Here is a 23,525-nt window from a genome sequence, read left to right on the forward strand (position 1 = left end):
AGATGCCAGGCCAGGGGCACAAGGGCACAGGGGTCAGGACTTTCCCATCTGATGCCTGAAGAAGTCGTTGGCGAGGTTTGACACGCACTCTGACCTCCTGACTCTTGTTTCAACTTCTCAATATTTTCCATTTTTGTCTGTTCAATATAATTTCTGAAATATTTTAATTCCCACATGTATGACAAAACACTTGGGAAATAAAGTTTGTTATTTAAAATGAGATTTGCATGACAGCCAGTCTGGCACACAGATAGTGAAAGGTGAGACCTCCACACTCTTGTCTTATCAAAGTTTCCTTTTGTCTGGGCTGTGAGTTTTTGTTGCATGTTTAATGGTGAGACTAAAAGCTTGTTTTGTTCTCACAGCTTTGTTGCAGCAGTCTCCTGTGCGGTCGACTCTTACTCATACCTGAATTCTGAAATCACTCAGTCTGCCGTTCTCCTGGGATGCGTGATGGTACTAAAATGAATGTGCCACCTGACTTGTCAAGCTTCGGGGTTTCTTTCACTGGATCCAAACACAGCCTACACAGGATCATTTTCATGACCGAAACAAAAGATGCCGCCATGGGAGGAAATCTAGAAAACATAAAGGTGCTAAAGTTAGAGTGATGAAATAGTTTTAACAGTTTTAGTCTGGTGTGAAAAAATTTAACAATCTATTTAAAAAGAGAACAATATCATGTCACAATAAGGGTCCCTTCATAAAGCATTTCTTCATTCTAAATAAAAAGGGTTTTCATGAGTTTGTAAACATTTTATAAAGCATAAGTTAAAACCTACAAGCCTTGAAGGACTGCATATCGCCCGCACCTTTCATGCCAGAGTTTAAGACTAAAATCATCTTAATTAATAATGAAGATGTCACTGTTTTGGTCAAACCTTGAAAATAACATATTGAACCAACTTGTGCAATATAAGCGCTTAGAGTAAGGGTTGTGAATGACTCTCAGCTACTACCACACCAAATTTTAGCTCAATATCTGTAAAACTGCCAGAGTTATAGTGTTTTTGTGTTGGCGAATGTGGACGAGATGTGGGGGTCACTTTGAATGGGACTGACTCCAAAGGTTAGTCAGTTGTAGAGGTACATCCAATGATTACTTTCTGCAAGTTTGATTATAGTTCATCCAGTGGTTCATGAGTTGTCTTGCTAATGGACAAACACACACTTACACACAAACACACACACACACAAGCAAGAACATTATTGTCCACCCTCGCCTTTTATAGACATGTTATAAAACCCGTTATAAAACACGGTTCATACACTGAAGCTGGCTCGTTGTTTATCAGTATTGAGTGCTTTAGTTTAATTCATTACTTTACAGTTTTGATCTTTAAATAACAAACATGTCAATAAATTACCTGCATGGAAGCACTACGAACATTTGTAGATACAAAGTTTGTTTTGGCACATAAAGTTATTTAGTTTAAAGAGAAGCTGAACGACTAACAAAAATGATGTTTACCTGCATAAAAGCACAGCACATGATCTTGCCAAATAGTCAGTGTACAGACAGTGTTTTTTAATTATTGTTAATGCTTTATTAAGTGTTAACACACTCATGAATAAGCTATTTATGAAACAATATTAAATGCTTTATATAAGGGTAGGTGTCTCGCTTTTATTATGAAGTGGTACCAAATACAAGAAATTTTTTTGTGATTACTCTTTGGCCTTCAAAACAGCATCAATCCTTCTAAATGTTCTTGAATTATGAAAATATAAATACATTTTTCTAGGATTACAGTCAGGCTTCAGATTAACCAGGTATGTAGGTTGAAAACAGACACTGACTAAACCAGAACAATCCAAAATGAAAAAAAATTAGTGAACTGGGAATGTTAAGATCGCTGATATTGAAATCCATTTTGAAAAACTTTGTTGTTTTTTCTTTTTCTGTAAGTGCTCAGCTACTTTGCTTTTGTTGCTGATTTCACCCTCCTGTTCTCCTTTTTTTAGTCTTAGTTTTAAGGTAGTGTCGAACAAATACAATAATAATATTAGGGAAAGAAATTCAAAACATTGAAACAAGTATTGCTTCCCCTGTAAAACAATACACAGACGCATGTAAACTGCTGGCCCATACGTCATGTATGCATTTTGTTTTGCCCAACTCCAACAATAGCTGCCCTAGTCATTTTTAAACTGGCACTACAAAGTCATTTTTAACAGTTAAACCACAAAGATACTGAGCATTCACACTGCTAACGCTGCAGCCATTAAATGAAACAACTTGATGTGGTTTCCTCGTTCCAAACAACTTCAGCTCGAGCCTGCGTGAGTAACATTTGCTCTGTGCAAACTCAGCTCAAACAGAAACCAGGGCAGCTGTGGCTCAGTGAGCCCACAGAGGGATAAGAAAGTCCCTTTCTAAAAAGAAAAATACGGGCTATAACAAAATAACATCAGCGCTGTCGTCCTGTTCCTCCCTCTGTCTGTGCTGAGGTGCCCTCGAGCACGGCACTGACGCCCCCTCCACCACCCGACTGCACCAATGTGGGCTGCTCAGGGTGAGCGTTCACTCCCAACCATGTGCTCTTACAGTAATTCAAGTGTTTGTTTGACTTGAGCTGGGTTACAAGCAGAGGTCGCATTCCTGTGTGTGCAAGACGCATACTGGAAAAACAAAGACTTTAAAATGCAGAATTAGCACTGATGCCATTGCTGATACGAGTTGCAAACCTTCCTGCAGCATTTACTAAAATGTGGGGCCTAGCTTGACATTTCTGAACACAAATGTCACCTTTACACCAATTCAGTGTCCAATAGGCTTACGTTTTTGCATAAAACTGAAAAACAAAACAATTTAAGCTGAAACGAAACTGAAAAGCTTGCATAAAATCAGAACCTACAAACTAATTTGCAAGAATGGGTAGTCTAAAAAGAAAACAAAAACAAGCAGATAGACAACATGTGTGGTTAAATGTAGTTGTCTCTCAGAAGGAGGAAGCTGTATTTAATTTAAAAAATAAAATAAAATAAACCAATTTAGGTAACTGTTTAACTAAAGTTTAAAGAGATAATATGTTTATGCACAAATCCCAGTCAACGTATTGATTTAGTTCACCTAAATTTGAGAGCTTTTTTTTTTTTACTGTTTTAAACACAGAAGTATTATTTAATAAACTTACTATGCAACAACAATAACAGCTGGTGCATGTGTTGAAATTCTGCATGCAGTATTTAAACTAAAATAGTTTGCAATGGGAAAGGTATGAACTAATTTATTGGCAAAGGTTCTCAAACTGTTTAAAACCGCTGCATGGTCAAGTTAATTGTTGTTTGATGTTTACTGTCTGCAACTGTATTCTTTTATTTTATTATTAATGTTATGTTTATATACCAATGCATCAGTTAGTACAAAATTTAATGATACTTTTTATATAACTTTTAAAGTCATAGTGTGAATGTGGTTTTTAATGAATATCTAAGTAGACTCACAGTTGATTCATCACTGTTGTGGATTCATTTCTTTGAAATTTACTAATGTTGAGAAACAAACCCGCATTTACAAGATCTGGTTTGAAAAAACAAGAAAAAGGGATTTATAGTCACAGTCTGTGTAATGTTCTACTGACCCCTAGTGGGGTTAAAAACACGGTGCAAATGTTTGTCTGCTTTATCGCTTGTAATTACACGCTGCTGGTGGTGGAGGGGTTAGGGAAAGTTTTTTTACGACCCATAAATGCATCATGTATTATAGAGTATGGAATTATCCGAGCTGACCGTAAACCGCCCACACAACCGAGGAGACGAATGAGGCGTTCATGAACCAATCTTAAACTCGTAAATTTTTATTCGATCGCGCTTAAACCTTTGCAATGGTCCAGTAACAGTAAACAGACTTCCGACGGCGTTTACTTAAACCGTGGCTGTGCTAAAAAGAAGCAGGGGAAAATATAAGGATTATATGTGGCAAAGCCATTAACAGAATAAACGTTTGCTGTTGGCTGGTTGTAAACGTCCCAACACGTCATGAGTGGTTACCATGGTGAAAAGTTGTTGGCTAGTTCTCGTTTTCGACGGTACGTGAAGGGAGCACTGCATTGCTTTACTTTACTGAGCTCGCGGAGTATATTTCTCAACAACGGTTGCGGTTTTGCGGTTCAAGTTTGACTTGAACTGTTGAGTTTTGTGTTAGTGAAGACAAAAAAAACTAAAAAGGTAGAAAGTAACAACTCGTTGCTGTGTGTTTGTTTGTTGCTGTTTTTTTTTTTTTTTTTTTTGTCAGCGTAAAGTCCAAACTTCCAGCTTTAAATCTGGGAGGATGCGAGGAGCCCGGACTGTGTCGATATAGCCGAGGCACGATGCTAGCAAGCTAACTAGCGACAGAGGTAAGAGGGGGAAAAGCGATGACTTTATATATTTTGTTGTTTTCCTGCGTGGCTCGTGTATAGCTTTTGAACTTCCAGTGGACAGAATGAGCCGAAACAGAGCGCCAAGGTCTTTGAGGGGGAGTCTCCTCTGAAAGGGGAAAAGCCATTGAGTGAAGTTTTGGAAACTCTTCAAAGCTGAGGCCCAAAGGAGCAGCAGCTGTTTCAGGCTGACCGAGTCACTGTACTTGTTGGTTACACATGCTGCTTTCTTGGGTTTGTTTTTTCTTTTCTTTCCCCCACCCCCTGATATTGTTTTTTTTTCTGGGTGGTTTGGGGCTTTGTGGTTTCAGGGTTGCGATGAGTCGCCGTGTTTATGTGCAGATACAACAACATAACAATCTGACAAACTGGAGCAGATAAAAGCTGATGACAAAAAAGGAAAAGCCTCATATAAACAGAATATTATCAGCGTCTAATAGCTGGACTGAACTTGACTGGCTTTATATTTAAGAATGTAACAAAATATGCAGGCTGTAATAGTCATATTACATAAAATCTATAACTTTACATCATAAAAAACTTAAATCAACACTTCGTTTGAGTCTGAAATTACAAAAGACAAATGGTTTCCCACATGTGATATACATGTTGAGGTCTTAATTTTGTTGTTGTTGTGTCACTAATTTATACAAATACCTCAAAATAAAAAAAAAAGTTCAAACTAATTCCTTAAATGAGTCTTGTACCCATTTATGACAAGCTAAAGCTTGCAAGTACTGCATGATTTTCTTATTATCATTAGTTAATAGGATTATAATAGATGAATTTAATTTATTAGGATATCCTGCTGAAACCATCAGTATCCTGACAATGCTGAGAGATGCCAGATAAACTCACTGTACGTTTTAATTTATCAGGTAACGCAGGAAAACTGCCTCCAATCTCGAATTTAACTTGGATTATAATGCTGTGAGCATCGTTAAAGATATCAGGAATTTGCATTTTGTCACAGTGATTTATGTTTTCACTTTATCTGTGTCTTAATGAACCATTTTTACCTTCGGTGTGTTGATTAACATAAAAAAGGGATGGTTTAGGTGTGCAGAGGTACAAGTGTGTTCTTCTATAAAATAATGCGAATCAGCCTACTTCGCTGTATTTTTATCAGCCGCAGACACTTCCTCAGTTCTAACAAGACAACTTTATAAACAAACTACATTATCAGCTCTTGCTTTACATTGTATCAACTTGACACTGCCCTGTGTCTTTGCTCTGATAATTAAAATAACTTTTTAATGTATTATTTATCCATAAAGGAGAAGGGAAGCTCAGGGTTTTATCATTACCGTCGCAAAGATATCTGAGTGCACGGAGAAGTTATAAACTTTCAACATCCTCTTTGTTCAGAGAATCAACAGCGCTGTGAAGATGGAAATGGTGAAGTGACTTGTGTTGCATGAATATAATTAGTTACCGTAAAACCATTTTTTTTCAATAAACTTTTTAAAAATAATTACAACTTTAATGTGACCGAAGACTGCATGTTGCCAATTATGACAGACGGTAAAGAAGGAAAGATAGTTCATGAATGCATATTCTTCATTTATTTACTTCTGTTCTCATTACAAACAGGCACATTCAAAACAAATTTAACACAACAATATAGCATGATATACGTATGCTGCTGCATCCCTACTTCCAAATTTTAATTTGCAGTATTTTATTTCTGTATAGTAAAGGTTCTTATTGTATTTTTCTCTAACCTAGAAAAGTGTAAAATGTTTTTCTTCGGTGCTGGAGTCTCATTAAGTTAGCCTGTGATTCCCATGCAGGGACATTTCTCTGCAGCCTACACATTCCTGAGCGCTGACCTGGGGGGCAAGTGGCTTAACCCCCGCAACTTTACCGACCTGCCGGTGGGGCCGTCAGTAAAAACCCACGCTGAGCTTCGCAGAACCGTAGTGGAGTTCCCAGAGTGTGTCATTGATGCCAAACTATTTTCTGAAAATAAAAAACCACCCTGTGTTTAAACATCTCGTTCATGATCACCATACATAAAGTTAAGTCAAGAGACTGAAACAGCTGGAAATATAGATTTCACTGTAGCTAAATTATTAAGGTACAATAGATCAACAGAGGAGAGAAAATAGTTTTCTAAATAAGTTATCATTTCCATCACAGGAAATTTTCAGTAAAGCATACATTATTAGTTTCCTTCAGGAGAAGGGCTTTCCTGTGACTGACAGAAAAGGCTGGTCTGCATAAAAAAAGGGACGTTTTCATGGTGAGCTGCACGTAGGAATGAGGAGTCCCGCCTGCTGAGGTATGCTCTTTGTTACCTGTTTAAACTGAGTAAGATAAAGTACAAACAATGCACTGATTATGAACCCTGATGCACCCGTGTACCACCACTCATAACCATGCAATGCAAACCATGGTTTCGGGACAAGTAGCAGCAGGATACTTAACTTTTCATGAGTTTTAAACGTAACCAATCTTTACAAACAGCTCTGTTGTAACCAGCTGTAAGATGACTGGTTAATAAGTGGGATACCTCACAGAATCTCTGAACTTCCATAAATATTCAAGTGTTGGGATTATTCAGCTGTGTGACTGTGTGAAGTCATTCAAATTTGTTATGTTTTCACTGGAAATAATAAAACATTTGGATATGCTGAGCAGATGTAAAACAAGATGTCAGGTGGACTGCAGCTGAACATAGCTGCTGTTGTAAAGCCACAGCTTAGGTTGTTTTTGGTCGTTTCCACGTTGGAGTTTCAGAAGTCAGAAGTGATCATGTCTGAAAGAGAAAGATTTAGGTTAAAATGATCCTAGTACTTTTTGTTTTCCCTTATTGTGAAAACAGAAGTGCTTTCAAATTAAAAACCAGAGATGGAGAATCATTTGCATATCAGGAAAAGATCATTTTTGTCACAAGTTCAGTTTGTTTCTGTTGAATGATCACAGAAACAAACAAACAAACAAACAAAATAAAACGTGTGAATAAGAAGTACTTTATTGGGAATTTCCATCCATCCATTTTCTTTATCCACTTTTCTGTATTTGTTATCTAAATCAGTGATTCCTAAAGTTGGGTGTGGGACCCCACTGTGGCTCCCCAGAAACCAAATTAAATTATAGTTGATTGCTAACAGCACATTTGCCATAAAATCAGTTGTAATAAATTGATGTAAAAGACTCTAATAGTCTTGAGGCTGTTTGTGGTGTCATTAAATCTTTTTTTTTTATTGACTTTTTAGCAACAATAGATGAGTCACTGTCCATCAATCAGAAGCTGAAAAGTTCAGGAACCACTAATTTCAGTAAATAGATAATAGGGTATAAATTATATAACTCTATTTAATCTAAAAAAATATGACTTCTTCTCCATGTTGCCCTGCTGTTTACTCTTATATGGGTGTCCAAAGTGTTTGCTTTCAGTGTCAAAACACTCAGATGACTTTCTTTACATATCGATAATGTAATCGTTGATGTTTTATTTACGATCCAGATTGCATGTTTGCTTTAGTGCCACCAGACACAGAAGAAAAATCTGTGTTTTATTGTTTATTTTTTTTACAGTTTTGAAAGTAAGTCTCCTTCAGTGACATATTTGCATTCTCTCAGTGATCATTGAAGTTTAGAAAGAGCCCCAAACTCCAAGAGTTCGTCTGCCTTTTTAATACTTCAGCATCTTCATAGTCATTTTTGCCTATTTTATGATGTAAGTAACACGTTAGTAAAGTCTTTTAACATCTAAATAACTTAATTTAGTTGTTGAATGTGTGCTCCCCTGTGAGATGATGGCTTCACATGTTGATATGTTGAGTATTTAAAGAATTAGTTTTTCCAGCTGCTGCGTTGCCAACACGAAGCTGCTCTCGTGTCTCTGAAGGGTCTTGAGTTTATAGAAACTACCCGCAACATCCAGTACCAGGTTACCACACCGCTGGATGGACGTTTGTGGTGTGCAGCAGGTTGGAGATGTTTAACTTGTCTTTACGTTAAGCACGGTGGAGTTAATGTAGATGTTGTGTTGCATATAAATAGTAACATTTTCTCTTTAATAAAGTAGATATTTCACTTTTGTCTCGGCTCGATTCACAGCTTCGTCCCACTGTTGCATTAATGTTTATAATACCTCAGTTGTACTGCACTTCCCTTATATCTGATTTAGATATAAGTTAGTTATTGTCAGAGTTTGTTATGCAACATGTTTATATAAAGAGCTGCTGCTGCTTCTCTTGTATTTACCTTGCCCTGTTCTTCATGGACAGTCGTAGTTCTCTCTGCTGCCTTTTTGTTATGTGCCAACATGTGTTTTAAATTCAGATGTCCTGATAGATAAATCTTGTTTAACCTTTCCTTTTGGTTTTAAATATTAGAAATACTTGTGAGTTCGTGGCACAGTGTGTTACATCTTTCAAACAAAGGTATACAAAGCTGTTGTTAGATCAGCTTTATAACCCAGTAAGTAAACAAGTAGTCCTTGACTTTAAACAGAAATGACGTTTGTAAATCTAAAGAAAGACACAAACGAACACAAAATAATGTTTGTATTAGTTTTCAGTTCTCAGTTATCACTGAGTGATAACTAAATTGAAGGAAAAAGATATATATGTAGTGAAATAAGCAGACAAATGTTTGACAATGACTATATATATATTCATATTAAAATTCTTCTAGTACATTTTTCCCATATGAAAAGGGATACTTGACGACATCTCTGCTTGGGAATGACCGTAGTTCAGCCTCTGAAGGGTTGGCACGCCAGGAAAGCTGGAGGCCTACTGTTCGTCACGGCTGGTATCTGTGAAATGTGTCCAGTTGTGCAGCCACTGTGAACTCTAGATGTAGACATTACTGAACCCAAACCTTACAGCCTCTGTCACCGGAGCTGCTGGCTCCCCGGTGCCGGTGTCGTTTGAGATCCGATCCTTAAGCGTCTGGGAATCGCCGGACCTTTTTCCACGAGTCTGATCCCCAACATTCCTGAAAAGCCAAAATGAATATCTACATTCAGAATGTGTTTAAGCCACGCAGTTGTAGAACAGGTGGTATGAGTCTCTTTAAACGGTGAGGACTATCCCGCTGCCATATGTTCCTCCTTATTTAGGGAGGGGTGCATAAGTGACGGGCCACAAAACAGCCTCTGCTCTGGCATGTTGGAAAAGGGAGGACAAGCGGGAACGTTTTAGGGGCTTTGTCATGGAACTACTTTATTTAATTTTAAATAACCAGAAGATGGCAGTAGACCAGCATTGTTTTAGATGTTTGATCATCATTTCATGAAGTGATCATTGTCATGAAACAGTTATCCAGAACTGTGAGAGGAGAATTTATCTTTAAAATTATCGGTCAAAAGATTGAGCTTGGCTTTATTTGTGCTCAAACATGTAACTCTGTTAAGAAAAGTACACAAGAATGGTTCACAATGCCGCCCTGAATTCATGTGATATAAGATTTTTAAAAAGCAACAAAAGAAAAGTGGTTTATGAGCCAGCAGCAGCATAGTTTATTGTGTATTTTTTTTATCACAGTTTTCCTTTTTTAATTTTTTTTTCTAAAGGATCAGTCAGGTGATTTGTTCATTTCTGATTCTTGGTCAAAGGTGTTAATCATCCTTCAGCTTTATTGCAGCAGTGGTGCTTCTGATACCAGACGGTTTCGGTCAAGTAGCCACTCACGCATTAGTAGGCCGATAAGAGGTTAATGGTAGGTGTAATTCCTCGGTGTCTACAGTCATTGTTGTTGACACAGTTTCAAACTCCGTCAGGGGAGCTGAGTTATACGACACCGTGTAAATTGTTCGGCCCTCTGAGTACGCAGCCACTCCTCTTCAGTGGGTGAGTCTTTCATTCCTGTCCAGACTCCACACAGTTCGCATTTTTCTTACTTCGAGTCAAGCCGTGATTCGGCAGCGAAAGATTTCACCGCTTGGATTTTTTTTCCAGTTTTTCCCTAATTTTTTAAAAGTAAGTACATATCAAACGCTGTTCGGCTGGCAGGAGTTAATGCACTTTTTGATTTTAGGCTCTTTTAATTACTGTTATCTTCATTTTTTATGTATTTAAAAGTTTTATCTTTTATATCAAATCTAACTGATATGGTACATAGTTAGATTTAAAATATGCATTGTTTATTATGGTTAACAACAATCAGCCAAGCTGAATAATTAATCCGTTGAATAATTTTAATTAATTTAATTAAAATGAGCTAATTTCACAGATATTGATTGCAGTCTTTCAAAACTCTGTACTTTGCTCTCTGCGTTCTTTGACTGTATGTGAAATATATCTGAATTCACATTTCACTGCACAAAAACAGCCCATTTACTTTGCAGTTTTGGAACAGATGCCGGGTATTCCTCAAAATATACAGATATTTGTTAAGTAAAATGTTTGTGTTGAGTAGTCTGTAATGAAAGTTTGCTTTAGTTGCAGGTATTTGGGGGTTTTTTTTGCATTCTTTAAATCTATTAGCAGTGTGATCTTCATGATGTAAATGCTGTGTGCAGTTTTACTGAGTAAGAACAAGATACGTTCCTTTATGAGATTGTGTTGACAGATTGTAAAGTGTTTCTGTCAAATAACTCTGCTTTTCATGCATGTCTCCACTTACTGTGTTTCTTAAATTGTCTGTGTTTTAGCCAACAATGTAGCCTCACCTAAATTCTGCAAAGGCAGCAACAACTTATCTATGAGTTTAATTTCAGTCAGGATCACGTGAGCTTTGTGGAGGCTGCGTGTCATGTTCGGCTCATGTCCTGGATGATAAAGGGACAGGTTTTATTAATCCCTGTGTGTTCCCGAGGGTCACACTGTGCTCGGAGCAACAAGTTAGTGGCTCATAACTTGACCTGGTGTTGTCGTCCCTCTGAGCACAGCAGGGAGGCTTTCTGGTGTTCGCTGAAGCCACCCTCTCCTGAGTGGGGGAACGCAATCACCGCCGAATTCCTCTAGTCACCGAGTTAATAACTAATCCAGCTGGGGTTTGTTTTTTATTTGGCATCAGGTGGATGTATGTCCAACACCAGTCTTTATTACAAAGAATGACTTACCCGTCGTCATAACATCAGAGCGTTAGCAAACATGCAGTCACAGGAAACACCCCAGACAGAGCAGCCCGTGTGTGTGCTCACGCTGCTAAAGACTATGACTATACCTGTCTGTGAGGTCAGAAAGGCACGTCACACCTGAATCACTGCGACAAGTCACCAGATTAAGTAATGGCACTTGTTGGAAAAGCTTGCGTTAATGTTGTTTGCCTTTACGTTTACGTATGTTGTTGTTCTTTTAGGTTTGATGCCCAGCTGCACATCATATTATGTTTCATATTAAACCTTTTAACCTCCTTGTTTTGTATGTACTTTCCTGTCAGAAATCATTTAAGCATTTGGAGTTTTATCAGAGACATCAATGATTACTCGTCAGGGTTCCTTTTCTTAACATGTTATTCAAACATCGGATCTTGTTTTTCCTAAAATTTCAACTTGAAAACAGTAGTTGTTTCTAATTTCTCCATGATTTTCCACAGGACATGGTGTGGCTTTACATCATACTTTCCTCAAGTGAAGATCAGTAACAGGAAGTCGCTTTTCTGACATGGAAGGCACCGGAGAGATCAGTGACACTGACAGCGGCATCATCCTTCATTCAGGTAAGATATATTTCTGTATAATTTATTGCATGTTGGAAAAGTTTGTTTTACCAGCTTACATCTAACATGCCGTATAAATGGACATTTTTCTGGGATGTAATCCTCTTCTTTTTGTGGCAGGACTTGACAAAACACTTAGCTTATTTTGTTTTACAGCAGAAGAACGTAAAGCAGTACGAAAACACACAAAATAAATCTAAAGAACTGATTTAACACAAAAAGCTGAGTCTAAGCATAAAGAAACAGTTTGTTAAATTGCAGCTTTTCTCTTTAGACTTAAAGAGTACTAAAGATTAGGATTATTTAGACTAAGAAATAAACATTAGCGCTCATAACACACACTTAATCCAGCACAGTGCACACCTGGAGAACTTCTAACACTTTAAAAAGACCCCACAGAAAAGACTTAAGCTAAAGCATACATTTGATCATATTTATCTTTATGACAAAAGGCAGTTATTGTCTACCCACCCATGTACAAACAATGCTTTGCCCTTACAGTAATAAACATGGTTTTGACCCTTTTGAAGTCACATAATACAAGTTTTATTCGACTGTCTAACAAACGCCTTAGGTGTTTCAAGAACATCTTCCATTCAGGTGAGAACAGTGTGATTCCAACACCACAGATGGAAACGCACCTGTCTTGTTCAAAATTTAGTTTTTAATTCATTTTTTTAGAGTGAATCAGAATCTTAAGATGTTACGCATAATTAACTTCACACAAATCACATTCAGTTTGTATCTCCAGCCTGGTAAAATGGAGCGCAAATGATCTCTTTTGTCCAAGAAAACAAGTTGTTTTGTTTCTAAAGACGGCAGATTAACTGTCCTGCACAGCACGAAGGACATGACATCCAAACTGGGTGTGCACAGCTGTCCCATCAGCTCTTTTTATTATGTATTGTTCCATGATCGATACTTTAAAAAAAAAAAAGAAATCTGTGCAACAGGACTAGAAAGATATATCTTTTTACTCAGCCATCATTGCTAGCGAAAGCCGGTGCTCACATTACCCAGGATGCAAATGCTGCAGACATTTTTGGCATGAGATTTGGTTGTGCGATGTCAGTAGCAGCTAATGTAGCCTGACGTTCCTGGCAGAAATGAGGAACTGGCCACACAGGTTTGATATACATATTTCTAGTTAAATGCAAACCACTATATTTGTTCCTTGTGAAACTTTCAGTCCTCAGATTCAGTTATCAGTGACTCAGATGACATTACTGGAGGCTGTTTCTGTCAAACTCGACATGTGCCTCTCTGGGAAAAAAGACTGTAATTACTTTTCTAGTCAATTTCCTTTGCGTTTTGTTAAATCAATTCAGAATGTAACGACCAGTTAACCTAATGATGTCTTAGCAGATAAACTTTCTAAGCTTTTGCTGCTCCTGGTTAAAGGTTGTGATCATTTATTGTCTGTAATTGTTCGACAACTGCAGCAGTTTTGGTTAAGATCAACTGGATTAACTAGAATCTTATTGAATATTTTTTAACTTTCTTTTAAAACTAAAACACTTTAGAAGTTGGAATTTTATTTTAGTTTAAGTGGTGAAATATAAAGAAAACTGAACCAGAAAGTAAATCACTATTTGGCCTTATTAAATCCTTTCTGCTCCTTTACTTCCTTGTTGCAGAGACTTAAGATCTACAGTCAATCTATAATTTGCCGTCACTAAAAATCAATTATTAGTGACTTTAACTGCAATCATTGTAAACACGTTCATCTGTTTCGTGACTGAGTCCACACTTTTACGGTTTTCATCCGTTTTTGTCATTCAGATTCGTCATCGTCCCTTCTAGTAATAACACTTATTAACAGCCAACTGTAACCTTATTTTCTCTTTGCTCGGTGCGGATTTTGTCCTGTTTGACCTTCCTCGTAAACGAGCCACGTGGTCTTCGCTCGATGCAATGAAAAGTGTCACTCTGTAGTAAAAGAGGCGAGGATTGTGACTGAAAATGGAGGGATTCTTTGGCCCATTGTAGTGCTGTCACAGTTTCCTTCCTGTCGCACCTCTAATGTTTGTCAGTACCTGCAGGGATTCTTCTAGTAATCTCTGAAGGTATTTGGTGCTCGGCGCGTTTTGCTCGATGCCGCTCCCACTGCCCCGAGACTAATCCTAAAGTCATCAGTCACCTAGGCTACAGACAGCACCAGTCGAGCTCTCACATTGTTTATAGTTACAGAGATCCTGATACTGATTTTGCAGTTTCGACGTGGCTAATGAACACTCAGGTAAAGACAGGAGGTTCTTTCTTTGGGTCAAAATAACAATGCAGTTTAAATTATTTCTTGTCAAAACTGCTGTCGGCCGCAGTGGCCAACACACAAAACAGAAACTGTTTTCTAATTGAAACTCTGCACGCTTTATTATTTTGTCACGACAGATTGCTTTCTATATGACAATAAAAATGAACCAAAAGTAAAATCACCAAATAAAAAGATAAAATACTGAAAAAAAACACGATCATCTTTTTTTTTAATTAGCTTTAATAATTGATACAACTCACGTTACTGCAACCGTTACTGGGTTCATACACAGTTCAGTTTCACTTCCTTGACAATAAATTTCTTTTAAGCTCTCTTAAAACCTTCTTTTCTCACAAAAATTATCTGTCTTTCTTCTCAAATATTTGTGCACAAAGAGCATAAACGGGTATTCAGTCTGCCCGCTGACTTGTCCCTAATGCAATGCAGTTCAGCTGCATTAAAAATGACACTTGAAACGACACTTAGTGGCCGAGTGTCAACAAAAACTGAACAAGCTAACCTGCACAAAGCCAGCAATTGTTCCTGGTTCCTGTTCAGGCTGCATTAAACTCACCAACACTGGGTGATGTTTCAACTTGCCAAGCTAAAACAATAAAAAAATGATATTAACCTTAACTCCTAGTTAGTTTTATCAAAGTTTATTTGAATCGTTTTTCCTTTGGTTTTGACTTTTTGTGAGTTTAACATTAACGATAACGTATTATACGGTGTATAAATGGTTGTTGTTTTCTTTCTGTTGTACAATGCAGGATCTGACAGCCCAACCACACATGCAAAGGATGTGACGACACACACTCGGGCCATGAAGATTAAACACCAGGCGCTCCAAGACCAGCTGGAGCGATGCTTACTGGAGCTGAAGACGCTCTGCATCCGAGAAGCTGTAAGCAAACCTTTAAAGACCCTATTAGATTATATGAAAGTTACATGGAAAACAGCACAGATGAATTACATGGTTACAAGAATTTATGTTCTGAAGGGTTTTTGTGAAGACATAGATTGAAAGAAAATTAATGGTCTATCGTTCATTGAAGGAATGCAGTTTGACCCTTAAACCTAATCAGTTGTAGGTGTTCATCTAGTGATTACTTTCTGAAAGTTTCAATAAAATTTGTCTGAAAAAAAAAGATGCACAAACAGCTCAAAACATTATTGTCCGCCTTCGCTGTTCGTTGGCGGTTGATTAAAAAGGTTGAGATTGAGCCAGCTGTCGCTCTGTCAGCACGTAGTTTTATGATTCAGCGCCTTCTTACGGAGGATTAAATTGGTGGGAGCAGCTTGGTTCACGGTTTCGATGACGCATTTTACTGCAGGTTCGCCAAAGCCCTTTTCCCACACCCATCTTCCAGAGATGTTCCTTTAGGGATGGTACGGGAAAACAAAAATATCTTTTCAGATTTTTTTTTTTTTTTTCCTTCTTTTCAGATTTTTGACCTTATTTCACAGTAAACATGAAGCAAAAGGGTTAGATAGGACGTGATAGTTGCCGTTAGTCTTCTGCGTTTGCTGAAGACTACTGTTTGCTGTAATTTAAATACTTGTCGTGTTGAGATCAATGCTAAAACAGTCATCGGGGAGCCTCTTTCTAAATTAATAAAATGCTTCAAACACAAAGCAGGAGTTTTCACAGCATCCTTTTAAAATAATATCAATATACTTCCTCCTTCTGTCCAGATATCTTCATCTCATATTTCCAGCTTAACAGTAAACAGTAAAAATAATCTCTCTTCGTAAATTTCAATTTCAAGATATTCTTATTGCATATTCTTCACACAATGCGTTTGCTTTTGCTTTTGCTTTTATGGTCTACTGGAGAATGATTAAGGTCATTTACCGAAGAGACACTGTATGTGTTTGGCTGGGAAACGGTTACTCTGTGGTGCAAAAATGTATTATTACATTTTTTTATGGACTTTGTTACAGTCACCAGTCGAGGCCTCCATTAAGAGAAAGCCAAAGGTGTTCAAATCTAATCACCTGGTCTTCAGTGTCCCATTTTATCCGTTTACATTGTTTTGTTTTCTTTTATTAGAACATTTATTGTCACTACAGTGTTTTTTACAGCTTTTAAAGTGCTATCCAGTTGGAGTCTGAGCTTTTATTGTGTCATCCCTTTAGGTGTTATTTGTGTTTCTGCTCTGTGGAAAAAAAAAAAAAAAAAGTTACTTAACTTGAAGCCATTTAAACTTAGGACACACACTTAGTTTAGGTGCTGCTACCATGTAGATGTTCCAGGGTAAAATCCCAGGACTGAACAGTTTCCTCCTGACACTCGGGCTTGGCACACCTGTTGAGACTTGCTTAGGTGTCACCTCTTTCTCCTTTCCGAGTCAAAGAATAAGAATAAGTAGACTTTTTGGCCACACTTACTGTTATTGTTGTATGGGAAAATTTAAAAAAAAGTCTGTCTCTGAATGACTTTCAGTGAAAAGTATTTTCCTTTTGTGTAACCGAACAGCACGTTGCCATGCTTTTGATTTTATCAGTAACAAACTTGTTCGAAAGTGAAGTCCAAAGAATGCAGTTGTGAAAGAAAATCTGCACTAATACAGAATTGGGCAACCGCTTCTTTAAACCTATATGTCTGAACTTGTTCAGAGATCAGATGGGATTTTTGCACATTGTTTCATAACTGCTGTTAGGATGACTGAATAACCTCCTGTTAAAAGAATCAAACAGAAACTAAACAAAAGATTCACCAGCTGTGATTTTAATCAAGCCTTTGTTTTGATTAGCAGTTTACCCAAGCCCCTATCTTTGTTTAAAAGAGAAAAAGCTTTTAGCTGTGTTCAAATATGACTGTAAGGACTGTTGTTATCGATTGTTTCCTTTGTGTGCAGGAGTTGACAGGCAAGCTGCCAAAAGATTACCCTCTGCTGCTCGGAGAGAAGCCTCCACAGATCCGCAAACGCATTGGCGCTGCGTACAAACTTGAAGAGCAAAACATCCCTGAACGATCAGAGGTACAAGAAGCATTTAGCGACTCCAAGACGGGACTTTATCACTTTAATGTGTTGCGTGAAACTAAAAGACGTGCTTTGCCGTGTTGTCTCACTCTGCCACCTTTTTCACAGGATTCGGAACTGTGTTTAGTGGACGCCGAGTTGGCGCTTCAGATGAAGATATACGAAGCTGCGCGCAAGCTCTGCGAAGAAGAACACCGGAGCAAAACCGTTCGGAAAAGCCTGTCTCAGCAGTGCAAAGTCGAGGAGAAGAAAGTCAAGAAGCTTCAAGAGAAGGCTTTCCAGTTGCGACTGGAGCGCGGCCGATCATCACCACTCCCCGCTTTCAATATTACACAAGGTGATAGATTCCTGTCCAGACAAGGCACTGGATGACAGTTTGATGATAAAGTCGCTTTATAGTTTCTTGGGATTTTCCATTTATAACTCAAGAAATGTTTTGTTTTGGGTTTTTTTTTCCAGATCTTGGCACATCTGATGACAGTTCTTTATCTGATTCTGTGGTGCAAGACGAAGGTGAGAGTCAACTTGTTTCTGTTTGTACGAACGGAAAATCTGTGGTTTTCTTTCCAGTGGGGCTGAGCACAGCGTTTTTAGTTTGCCACCTGACCAAGTAACTATAAACTATATGAGCATGTTAAAACACTTCATAGAGTTTTTTTATTTTGACTACCTCTGCTTTCAGTTTCTTTTCATAGAAGTAGCCTTTCTGTGGTGATGATGAATGTGCCTCATTACTAAATACCTTACAATGAGCTTAATAATTCTCTTTTAATAGAAGTTGCAAGCCAGTCCTCACAGCCATCCTTGGGATTCCCTTATCCTGTAGAAGCGGATCCTCCCCAGCCTCCTCTCCTGTCCGCACATTCCTCCGTAGACGGCTCCTACATGTCTCCCTCTGTGGCTCGTCGGTCTCCGCTGCTGAACTCCTGTCAATCTCCCTGTCCTAGCCTTGACTCCAAGTCGAGTTTGAACTCGAGCCCCGCGTACGACCCCCCTCCCATCCAACACTCCCCGTGGGCAGAGTCTAGTCTGGACCAGCCTTACCAGAAGAGCAAGAAGTCGCGCTCCTCCAGCAAAACAAGGTGACACCGATCATCCATCAGAACTCCTTTTTGTGTTCTTTGAGTATTTAGCAGAAAATATGGTTTATGAGTTCATGTGGGGGAAGAGTGCTGTTTAAATACTTTGGAAGGATGGATGCAGGTTCTAACCTTGACTCTTAAGTGTTTTCATCTCTCCAAAAAATAATTTTAACTCATATAGGCAGCAAAATGACATGTCATAGTGTTAACATACAGTATATATATAAGCCTAAGGGTCTGAAATATAAGGAAACTGGAGTAGCAAGGCCACCTGATTTTTATAACCTCATGAAACACAACATACTTTGCTACCATTAGAAAGATCTTTTAAAGACAAATCCAACACAAATTGAATTTTTTAAGAAACAATCTACTTGTTACCAATTCATTGTCAAAAAATGATCATCAGATTGGATCTAAATTAATAGTTTTTAAACAGGAAGCAGTAGAAAGTCCCGTGTTTAACCTCCTGTTCTCACGCCAGGCTGAAGCTGAGGAATCGCTCTGATTGGCTGTAAATTTTCAGATTATTCCTTCGCTGATAACACCTGAGCAAAGCAGTCGAAGGGGCCAGCTCCCGCTCGGCTCTTTGCCGACGTCTCTCATAAAATGTTTTATCTGAGTTATGAAATGAATGAATGAATTGGCTCGATCATTGCCTGACCCAGTTAGCTGTAGCGCTACTGTGCGTCGTGTATTTAATGAGTTAAGAACATTTAGAGGAAGTATGGGTTGAGAGTGGACAGGTGGCCTTTATAACTGGAGTTCTTATCATGTTTCTTAAAGACATTTAACCTCTCGTCCTAAACGCTTCTTCAGTTCTGATTATGGCCTTTTGAAGAGGTGAAACATCAAAAAATAGGAATAGAAATCCACTTTCTCTTTATTCAGGCATATAGCTCTTTATTCAGTATACACCAGCATGTTAGTTTATGTAGGGATTGTGTTGACTTTGTAAGAAATAATGACTGTTTTCTGTAGGGAAGTCATTTCCAATGGAAGTAATCTATTGTTCACTTTCTGTACCGGTCAGAACGACGCTGTTCTGTAGTGGATGCTGGTGATGTAAATGAACGTGCAACACTGCCATCTGTTTGTTAAGTGGTGCTACAGCATTTTGTGGCTAAAGCTCACATAAATTTCTAAATCTTTTGTAATTGTCAGATTGTGACACAGAAGTATATCCCACTCTTTGCTCTACAACTCTGTCCCAGATAAAAGATTCAACTTGTGATAATTTTATCTTTTTTATGTGTGTGAATGCACATTCCCAAGTGTCATAACTGTCACAGTGTACAAATTTACACAATGAAAGGAATTTCCAAATTGCTTAGTGTGGATGGAAGATAAATTAGAAAAGACTGGTTTCTGAAACCCTGCTTTTTAAAACCTTGTTTTTAATCCAGTTTTATAAAACAGAAGAAACCCTGGAGTGTCTCATCACATGTTCATGAGACAAACTGTTTTGTGTGTCCAGCACCACATCCAAATCTGAGCTGTTGCCACCGCTGGAGGTCTGCTTACTGCAGGCCAGTTTACCGCAGCAGCTGTCCCATCTGAGGCTGAGCCGCTCCCAGTCAAACAGCATGCCGTCCACGCCAGAGATGCGTGTGCACAGGCAGCTCTCCCTCAGGTAACTGCACCGCCAACACATCGTCACAACTGTCATAGGATTTACTTTCTTATATTCAGTGATTTAACAGTATTCATGAACATATGTTGTTAAATGCTCTAGCTTTGTTGATTTATTTGCCGTTTTGATTTCCACAGGCTGTCCAACCCTGAGTCCTCGGTTCATAAGGACCGCGGTCGCCCCAGAGGTGCTCGGAGGCGACTCACAGAATATGGAATAACGTTACCTGACGCTCAGTCTCCCACACTGAGCTTTGTAAACCCTTCTAACTCCGAGGATAGCAGCTCTGAAAAATCCTTTTCTTCTTACAGTAGCTCCCCTCGTCAGGAGTTTCCTTCTCATTTACCCCGACAGTATCAGTCTGGATTCCCTGTCGCTAGCCCAGAAGGCAGCTACGGACCGCAAGCTGTCCTTTCCACTAGCTTTCACCCAAATCCAAGGCACATGTTCAGCCCCGGTGCACAGAGGACCTATTACAACGAAGAAATGGTCTACCCGCCTGATATAGACATGGCTCGGAGTCGTTTCTCTCAGCAAACTCCCAGTAGATACGAGTACTGTTATCGAGACGCTGCTGTACCTCATCAGAGAGCGCAGAGGCCTTTGCCGCCCGACATCAGAGTCAGCCCCCCGGCACAGATGGACCATCCTCACTACCGCTCAAATGCTCTTCCGCGCCAAGTGGTGAACGAGCAGCTGAAGTCGTGGCACCGGCGCAGTCAGTTCAAAGCGCCGAGATCTCGCTCTCTGGACCGACAGGGAGCAATCAGGATGAAAAGTGCTTCAGTTCGGGAGTCAACGCACGGCCAAAATCAGAAATATCATGACCAGGTAAGCACACAAAACTAACTATGTCTGCTTTCAGCAATCATTTAATGTCTCTGAGACAAATAAAATAAAGATGATTCTGTGTTACATTTAGTTTCTTCAGTTTTAAGCTCTTATGTTTGTTGGCTTCAGTTCGTCACAAAGTTAATATTTTTCAGTGTTATGTTTTATTGCTTTTTTCCCCCACAAATGATGCAGACATTTTTAAACAGGTTTGAACAGAAAATAGTGTAAAATTAGATGTTATGTCTTAAGTCAATCCATGTTTTGTCTATGAAATCCATTTCATTTTGTTGATATTTTAGATTAAATGTCTAATTTATTTGTAAAAGTAAATCAATGTTTGTTTCTTTAGGCAGAAAATGCATTTGCAAAACACCAAATCAACTGTTTGTTTTTTCTGCCATTATAACTTTATCTGGGATTTAACTGAAAATGTGTTTAATATTAATCTGTTTGTAACTTCCAGGGTATTCAAAGAGGAACCTTTCAAAGAGCTGCAGATGATACTCAGCAGCCCTGGCTCATAGACGATGGCACCCACTACATAAGTCAAGTGTGAAGAGAAGCTGCTTTGGACTTGTTTTAACTCACAAACTGCAGTTTTCCCTTTCAACCAAAGTGAAGTGATCAGAAAATTGATTGTCTGTCTTACAGTGATTTGCTTGTTTTGTTAAAAGTCACAGTTTTGTTTTACTTTCCTTGCTGCATCTGAGCAAACCAAACACCTCCAAAGTTGATTTTAGAGCAGAAGTAGATTTGATGTCAACTAGGTTGCTTTTATCTGCTCTTTATGGAATTTTTTTTTCGTTAAAAATTAAGGGCAGCTCAGTTGGGTTATAAGTCTCCAAAAACTGAAATGTTTCTGAATCATGAAATGCAGAAATGTCAAGCAGTTATTAAAATAAGGGCGTCATGAAAATAACAAGAGCTCCTGCACCAGCGTGGCCGCTAATATTGCTCTTTGACATCAAGAACTGGCGTGATTACAAAACTGCCTTTGCTCATGTAAAGTTATGGAAATGAGATCAGTAATAGAATTAAAGGGAACTGCATTTAGCTCTGTTTTCAGTTCGGTAAACAGGAAACGAGGCGCTCATTTTCAACAAGCTGTTTAAAGAGAGTTCATTACTATATAATAACAAATATCTGCAGCCTGTCCTTTTAAAATACTTGAGCTGCTTCCAGTCTTGTGCCTGAGACGGACCTTTTTAATCATGTATTTTATTATCTGTTTTTAGGCTGTGGAATAACCAAATTACTCAGCTAGTTGAAACAAAGTACTAACTAAACTTAACCACATGACAACTAAAGTAGAAGCAAATTCTTGATGCTCGGCGATGATTATGTCATCGTAAAATTTAAGTTTTTGGAGCTTAAACTCTAAATTTTGTGTTTTTATTAACTCTTTATTTTATTTTTATATATATAGCTTTTTGTAAAAACCAAGAATAGTTTTATTGACATGAGCTGTGCCCCAAAAGCAGTGTTCCTTTGAGAAACACACTCTTTTGTCTCAACGAGTAATTAATTTTGAACAGGTTAGGAAGGAGACTCAACTACTACAATTTCAGGTGCAGCTGCACACGGAGCAGTATCTCGCGGCAATCTTTTTGTGTTAATTTATTCTCGTTTGCACCACTGGACCCATGGACAGCAAGACTTGAAATAAAAGCGGACGTGGACCAGAGATTGCGGAGCAAATCCAGTGTTTATTTACTGGTATCCAAAACCAGACCACAATCATGTTACCTATTGTGCCTCTTGTTTTTTAACCTGTCTTTTCTATTTATCTGTTTTAGCTGATAGCTTTGGCAAAATGTGATGTTTAACACAGTCTGAAAAAAAAATCCCTGTGGAAGAAAATAAATAGTATTGTTTGATTGTTGTTGAGTTTCTTTTTTTTTGTGAAGTGTACTTTTATGTTTTAATGTTTTAATGAAAACACTGATGTGCCGAAGAATAATGCCAAATAATTGTTTTATTGATTAGATAAATTGAACTGATTTGATTACCAGTAACTTGAGTTTTATCCTCTCACTTAAGTTTTTAAATTTACTTTAATGTAAGAAGTCTCACCGTTTCTTTCAGCTGCAGATTCCTTTAAATATTTAAATATGTCCAAGTATTTCAGAAACTCAAGACTTTATTCTTTCTCTTCTCTTCTTTCTGTTTTACTTTATAGGAAAAATAAAAATTCCTAACATATTTTATTGATTCATTTAGGTCTGATTTCCAAGCCAGAATTCACAACCAGTAAATATATATATTTTTTTAATTATTTGTAATTCCACCAAATAAAGTGGCTAATTGAACAGAATAAAAACTCAAACGGTTTTGATTTTGGTTTTAGATCAGTGATCATCAAGTGGTGGTTCCTGGGCCATATTTGGCACATTTGAAAGTAGATCGTGAGACGTTATTGGCAGGGAGAAAACATGTTGCTGGTTGTCAGGTTGTAGAAATGCTCATGTGGGCGATCTGTGTTAGTATTTTCCGTGGATATCTGCTAAATGCAATTTGAAGTTACTGCAGGACTGCACTGAAGATGTGTCAGATATCTATTGAAATAAATGCTCCACGTTTGCGCCTATTGTAGTTGTTTTGAAGTGAAAGGAAAACAAACCTCATCTTTTTAACAACCCACTGATTTTTTTTTTTTCTTCTGACAGGTGTCTTAACCTAAAGCTGCCATTCTCTTATACTTTTTTGTTTCCATTAATATTTTCTTATTTGGCATTTGTCAAAGTTTTACCCCAC

The 23,525-nt window shown here is 38.1% G+C and overlaps 1 protein-coding gene and 1 long non-coding RNA gene across 3 annotated transcripts; one reads left to right on the top strand and one right to left on the bottom strand.

Moving 5' to 3' along the window:
• Positions 1–4,064: 4,064 nt before the first annotated feature.
• Positions 4,065–22,653, top strand: inavab (innate immunity activator b). 2 transcript variants are annotated; one of them, XM_017415689.3, is made up of 10 exons: positions 4,065–4,340; positions 11,859–11,981; positions 15,006–15,139; positions 17,097–17,219; positions 17,331–17,559; positions 17,682–17,735; positions 17,998–18,304; positions 19,782–19,937; positions 20,075–20,768; positions 21,235–22,653. In XM_017415689.3, the coding sequence occupies exons 2-10, from the start codon at positions 11,927–11,929 to the stop codon at positions 21,325–21,327; spliced, it is 1,845 nt and encodes a 614-aa protein (XP_017271178.1). In that variant the 5' UTR covers positions 4,065–4,340; positions 11,859–11,926; the 3' UTR covers positions 21,328–22,653. The 2 variants fall into 2 exon arrangements, with proteins under 2 accessions (XP_017271178.1, XP_017271177.1); XM_017415688.3 differs by lacking the exon at positions 4,065–4,340 and adding an exon at positions 10,153–10,297.
• On the bottom strand, positions 5,988–9,457 carry LOC119616980. Its single transcript, XR_005233100.1, has 2 exons — positions 9,198–9,457; positions 5,988–7,122 (listed from the first exon to the last, which is right to left on the bottom strand). It is a non-coding gene; the product is annotated as an uncharacterized LOC119616980 (long non-coding RNA).
• Positions 22,654–23,525: the final 872 nt, after the last annotated feature.

This window comes from Kryptolebias marmoratus, linkage group LG4 (assembly GCF_001649575.2).
Source record: "Kryptolebias marmoratus isolate JLee-2015 linkage group LG4, ASM164957v2, whole genome shotgun sequence".
NCBI classification, from domain to species: Eukaryota; Metazoa; Chordata; class Actinopteri; order Cyprinodontiformes; family Rivulidae; genus Kryptolebias; species Kryptolebias marmoratus.

What these genes read in the sequence shown, in the direction of transcription:
- inavab (XM_017415689.3), top strand. Translation starts at nt 11,927, where the DNA reads ATGGAAGGCACCGGAGAGATCAGTGACACTGACAGCGGCATCATCCTT. An exon ending in CGGCATCATCCTTCATTCAG is followed by an intron (nt 11,982 to 15,005) that starts GTAAGATATATT and finishes TGTACAATGCAG; the next exon opens with GATCTGACAGCCCAACCACA. An exon ending in CGCTCTGCATCCGAGAAGCT is followed by an intron (nt 15,140 to 17,096) that starts GTAAGCAAACCT and finishes CTTTGTGTGCAG; the next exon opens with GAGTTGACAGGCAAGCTGCC.